At 33.9% G+C, this 6,429-nt stretch overlaps 1 protein-coding gene across 1 annotated transcript; it reads right to left on the bottom strand.

The window, feature by feature from the left end:
- Nucleotides 1-1,778: 1,778 nt before the first annotated feature.
- LOC116111115 lies at nt 1,779-5,609 on the bottom strand. Its single transcript, XM_031397314.1, has 7 exons — nt 5,089-5,609; nt 3,937-4,008; nt 3,778-3,845; nt 3,467-3,614; nt 3,298-3,381; nt 3,053-3,148; nt 1,779-2,399 (listed from the first exon to the last, which is right to left on the bottom strand). The coding sequence occupies exons 1-7, from the start codon at nt 5,476-5,478 to the stop codon at nt 2,379-2,381; spliced, it is 879 nt and encodes a 292-aa protein (XP_031253174.1). The 5' UTR covers nt 5,479-5,609; the 3' UTR covers nt 1,779-2,378.
- Nucleotides 5,610-6,429: the final 820 nt, after the last annotated feature.

The raw sequence follows: 6,429 nt of genomic DNA, 5'->3' as shown, positions 1-6,429 counted from the left end.
AAAATTGAAAGGCACTTTTCAAAGTACCTTTCTTGAAGAGATTATCAAGCGTTTTTAGGTAATCTATCTATTAAAAATCACTTAAAATATCGAGTTACTGACTTAATCCCTGAAATCTGATATAATAACAAAAATTATTTGTCATTAAGTTTTAAATGTTAAAATAAACGATGGAAGGATAATTTGATAATATTTACGGACTTATAATGGTATAAATTTTAACAACTCACTAACAGTTAAATATCCACGAAAAGGATTAAAGATTGGTAAAAAAAATTAATGTTATCCCAATAATATAATAAAAATTGTAAGCTTATGTTGTGACGGGTCCAATCCGAAGACCACGAAAACCGGTTGCACTACAACTAAAATCGACCCAACCATCGACCTAACTCACTATTTTGTACACCATTCGCCGTTTTGTAGTGTGTATCAAGCGTACACAAATTCGTACCCAATTGACATCTCTAAATTATATCATAACCGATAGGGGGAACGACTTACACATACCCAAAGTTTGCTGTATAAACAAAGTGGTACCCAAGGTTTGGAAATGACAAACACCCACTTTCTGTCATGTTCTATTAAGAATTTTCATCTACTAAAAGATAAAAATGATGAAAAGACTAAAATACCCACCAATCTGCATTCCCAACGCGCGCTAATAAGGGCCAGTGCCATTATTTATCACCGAACTTCGCAGGAAAATGCTAAATCCGATAAAAAAATTGATTGATGATGCAAAAGGATTGTGCAAACGGACTTGGGGTGAGAATGGATACGAAGAAAAGATTTAAAATTTAAAAATTTTGTGACTGTAGATGAAATTACTATATTATCTTTTAGCAAACACAAATCCCTAACAGAATATGATAAAAAGTATTTATTTGTTATTTTCAAACCTTTTAGGTATCAATCTGTCTTTATGCCAAACTTTGGAGAGGTGGAAGTCATTCGGCCTAACCGATATTTGAAAGCATCAAGCAATACTGTACAAAACCCTGTGACCATATATTATGTTGAGTCCAATCCCAGGCCCCAGAAGACCAGTTGCCCAGAAAGCAACCCAATCTGCCCATTTTATTCACTGTATAACTGACATAAATGGACCCATTTGGCACCTCTAAGATATCATAAATGGTTAAAAGGAAGATTAGAAGATCAAGTAATAAACTACATCTCAACCTCCCACAACCATACCAAAGATTAACAAAGATATTGTATGCATTGATCGTTGTATTTTTTGTAAATATTCGACATATGATTCGATCTCAGACCAGAATCATTGCATCCAAAAGCAAAACGGGGGTCGACAAAATACAGATCCTTGAAATCCAAGATAAATGAATAGAAGACAAAATTTTTACTGGGAGATGGTTCTAAACAAAGAAAGATCAATTCTACTATCAACAAAATCACAATTAGATTCATGTTCAAGCAAGGATAATGAATCATGCATCATTTTTAGGCTTAATCATAACCCTCCGAAACATTATAAGTAACTCCACAAATCACAATAACAATTGGAATCCAAATGCTCGGAAAAATCGGACTTTGGAATAATCTGAAGTCTAATTTTTTATTTTTGACTAAAAGATGAACTATGTTTATGAGGAATCACTAGCAGATGACTTCGAACAAAATGATCCAAAAACTTAATTCTCAGGCAAACAATCAAAGTTCTCTAAATTCAAGCTCTAATGAGTAAATGAGAACCCAGAGGCAAGAAGCGAGTATTCTAAGGTTTACATCGATCTCAAGTGATAAGACATCTGATATAGCACTAATATATCATTTTCCAAATCATTCTATTGAACTCATATTGGATTTTTACTTTACACATATAATGAAATGACTCGGAAGAGAAACTAACGACATGAGTAGATTAAATTTTTCTTTAACCATAATCCGCCAAGTAAGCAAAACAGGCTTCCGAGTCTGTCCGGAATCAGGCTTGTAGCAACTGCTATTGCAATACGGTCATAACTAGAGAGCCCACATGCCATCACCACACTTTTAACAGGAAGAAGCCTAATGCGTTAATGAAACCTAACATTGTGTAGAATATGGAAAGGGAAAAACGAAAAAGAAAACCATAGAGAAACAAAAGCCCTTAATGAACCCAATGTTCACATTTACATTTCTGAGCTCTCAAGGGAGCTGAACAAAAACTAAAGGATTTTCCTCTTTTTTTCTTTTTCAACTGCTTTTAGCGAAGTGATGAAGCTTGAAGGATTTCCTCTGCAATAGTGTTTTCAGCCAATTTTGGCATCTTTTGATTTAGACTAGAAATTACCATATACAAAAGCGCTTGCCTGTCATAAACAAGATGAGACGTAGAACACGAAAGGGCCTCAATTTTAGGAATCGATCTAACATTAATGTTGCCCGAATAAGCCCTGAACAATAGACAAAAACAATAATAAACACAAGGAAACAAAATTTAAAATGTTAAACAAATAATTCTATTTCACACCAATAATTTCAGCCCAATATCTGCAAAGCTCGACTCAAACAAATGCTTAGATTTGATCTTCAAGATAAAACCATCTGAGTAGAAAGCACCATTAGGCATTCATATGATGCATATCAGAACTAGACCTCGAATAACACAATTCTGGAACCATCTAATTATGCTCACACCTGGCCTTCAACTGCCAGCATTCTTCTCGGTAATAGACAAGCTTACACCGTTAACTTGTATTATATGTTTAAATTTAAATTTCAGAATTTGACTTCAAAGCAACTACAGAGACACTAAGCATTAGACATGTTAACTCAGCACTATTCAGGCATTGATAGCGATGTCCCCACCTCAACACTCTTCTTTTTTCTGTTTCAAGTAGGGTCCAAACAATATGGAGAAATATGCTTTGTGGCAGTAGATTATGTAGTGTATGCGACTATTGCGACAATCTTTTACTTGTTTCCAGTTGTTCAGCATTAAAGGATTTGCTTTCTAAAACAGGGTGAGAAAACTAGAAACACATTTCAAATGTGTTTGGCACTAATACGTAAAATGAAATATATACGAAATGGAGTAAAAACCCACCTGTCTTCTCCTTCGGCTTTGCATGACGTACCATGAGCGGGCCATCACGTAGCATGGCAGAAAAAAACCAGCAAACTGAAGAAGTGACACCTGAAACTGAGGTCAGAATTCCAGTTTAGAGTTCAAGATCCAGAAAAAGCAATTGAAGAACTGTGGAGAGGTTATAGATTATAAAAGAAATTCATCTATACATTTCTTCCTAAAGCAGAATTTTAAGGAAATGTTTCTGTGAAAGAATAGCTTACGTTGAAGAACGTTGATGATTCCTGTACCATCCCTGAATCTCTAGTGGCCATTAGAACTTGGCGCATAAGCCAAACCATCAGCAACTGTATGCATCAACAAAACATAAGCTTTCCAAGACCATACGCACAGTAATATGTAATGAAGAAAAGCTTAAACAGGTTTGCTTACAATTAGAGCAACAGATCGGAGACAAGCAATGCTACTTGTACTAGCAACAGCATAATCCTCATACTCTGATTGCAGAAACTGACGCTCAGCTGCTGCTAGTGCTAGAAGGTGAGAATCATGGAGATCAATGTGGGGACCCCAAGCTTGCCTGATTAGCAAAGGGAAAGAATATTATGAGACTCGACGATTTTTTATTTCTAATTTAGATACCTTAATAAGTCGGGGATGAACCATATAAGATGCTAAAGATAGACAACAAGAGCAATACACGTCATCTCAAGCAGCTTTTGAAGGTAACAATGAAGCCTTACCTGATATCAATTGCCATAACATCAGGATTGGTTCTGGCTGGCGGAAGAGAATAATTTGGTGAAAAGACCTGCAATTACTCATCGAATCACATATTAGATATATTCAAAATTCAATCAGGCAATTAAATCATCTATACTTATACTTACAAAAACTTTTACCTGATTGCAGATTTCGCAAGTGATATCACCCTTTTTATTACACCATCTCTGAATGCATTTCCTATGAGCAAACTACAGGCAAGAACCAAAAATGTCAGCAGTATATTTTTGAGTTGAAAACTGACAACCGTATCACGACTCACTGCAATGTATTGCCCCCGATAATCTACCCAAAATTAACAATGTTTGCTACGTACTAAGGCCTTAAAGATTACCAGACCGATATTTTGATTACATATAACTACTTTAAATTATCATCACTAAAACATTATTACATGAAACCGAAACATCATTACTTGTAACGAAAATGAATTAGCAGCAAAGGATTTATCAAGGCTTAATAGACCAAATAAATGGAAAATATTGACAACTAACAAAAGCTCTGTTTATTTCACTTCAAAAATTTAATGGGAACGGGACAAAAGGACATTTTTTAATATTCAACTATTTGGATGAAGTCAAAATATGACTATTTGAGAAGTTATATTCATTTTCAGCTGTTTGGTTGAACTCAGAAAACAGTATCAGGAAAATTTTCTGAAAAAAAGAAGAAGAAGAAGCTGAATTCACATAAATTATTGATAATGCAACAACTTTTTCAACCAAAAAAAAAAGACGAAACCTGAAGAAACCAAATATAACATGACATTAATTTTCAAAGCATCTATTGAAAAAGTCAATATTTTCAAAGTTTTCTCGGTAACCAAACAGGGGGTTTGGAAAAACAAAATAAATGACAAAAAAAAAAAATAATAAATAAATAATTTGACCAGACAATTCCAAATTTCAATAAGAACAAAATTGAAGTTAAATCCAAAGCCCAGAAAGCGAACGATCAAACAGTACAGACCACACAAAAATAACTCATAAATTACAAATTCACTAATACCCACATACCAAATTCACTAGAAAAAAAAAAAAAACAAACCATATATAAACAAGTTAACAAAATTAAAGTCCAATCTGAAGAAGACCTCAAAACTGCAAGAACAAATCAAAGAAGAGAGAACCCAAAAAAAAAAAAAAAAAAACAAAAAAAAAAATCAGATTCCAGAAAAAGAAAGAACAAAAAAAAAAAAAAAAAAAAAAGAAGCCTTAGAAGCATGAAAAATATAAGAAAAAAAAATAAGAAGAAGGGAAGAAAATCAAGACCTTGAGGGTGCCATTACAAGCACAAGGAGCTTCCATGGAATGAATTTGATCTTCCTCTTGACAAATCCTACACTCCACAATCATGTCACCAACTTTCTTCTTCTTGTTATTATTATTATTATTGCTACTATTATTTTTCAAACCTCCAGAAATAGAAACTGAAGCTGAAGACCCTTCTTCTCCATTCTTGAAATTGTTAACAATAATATTATTAATATTACTATTATCACCCACACAAACAAGAACCCCATTTCTTTCATTCCTCTCTTGCTCTTTCACCACAACCACAACATTATCACTTTGTTGACTGTGTTGTTGTAATGTTTGTGGGGCTTCAAAGCAAGCTGAAGCCATTATCCTGTCCACACACACCATGAAGTCATCCACCATTTCTTTCTTCTTCCTCAATCAATAATTTATAAAATTATAATGTAGAAATGAAGAAACATAAATCTAGATGTTGTTAGTAGAATTTTGAGGAGAAGCAGGAGGAGGAGATGAAGAGGGTGTACAGAAGGAGAGAGAACAAGTGGGTGTATAAAAAAGAAGGAACACAGTGGGGAGTACTAAGTAGTGGTGATGGTGGTGGCGGAATTTACGAAACCAACCTATTTTGTTTTCTCTCGCATGGACTTCATTGTCCCTCGTCCTTGCTCTCATTTACACTTTTGGAACATTAAAATATCTTCCTAAAGTTTGTTCCCCATTTTTGTATGGCTTGCTGTTAAATTATGTTAACGTTTTATACGTCGGGGTCGTATGCTTACCAACTATTCAAAAGATTAATCTATTACGTGATACTCTATAAACCATAGAGGGTTCATTTGGTTCATAAAATATTAGATTATTGAAAATATTATGTTAATAAAAAGTTAGATTATGTTAAAAATTATTTAAAATTTTTAGAAAAATATGTTTGGTTAGTTGGAATAAATTGTTGGATATGTTATTTAAATTACTAAATTACCCTCTTTTTAAATATTAATATAATATTATTTTTATTATTAATTTTTGAATAATTTCTTTTAACCCCCAATATTTTAGATTTAGCTAAAACACCTCAGCTTATATAAGACTTTAATTTATAACAAAATCACCTCACCACCTCAAGTCACAACCCAGATATGACCATTAACGACTACATCCATCGATCTAGCCTAAAATGGCCAGAATAGATCTGGCCATTTCTGGTTAGACCTACTTCGATATGGCCGAATAGCCATATCGGAGCCTCCCGACAACTCTCGGCAACTTACGACGATGACCGACAGTGGTTGGTCAGCTGCCTGCGGTGGTGGCTAGGTGGCGGTGATGGTTTGAAATTTGTTTTAAATATAAGAG

Source organism: Pistacia vera, unplaced genomic scaffold (genome assembly GCF_008641045.1).
Source record: "Pistacia vera cultivar Batoury unplaced genomic scaffold, PisVer_v2 Contig626, whole genome shotgun sequence".
NCBI classification, from domain to species: Eukaryota; Viridiplantae; Streptophyta; class Magnoliopsida; order Sapindales; family Anacardiaceae; genus Pistacia; species Pistacia vera.
The sequence above is the reverse complement of the archived record's forward strand: the minus strand, read 5'-3'. Positions and strand labels throughout refer to the sequence as shown.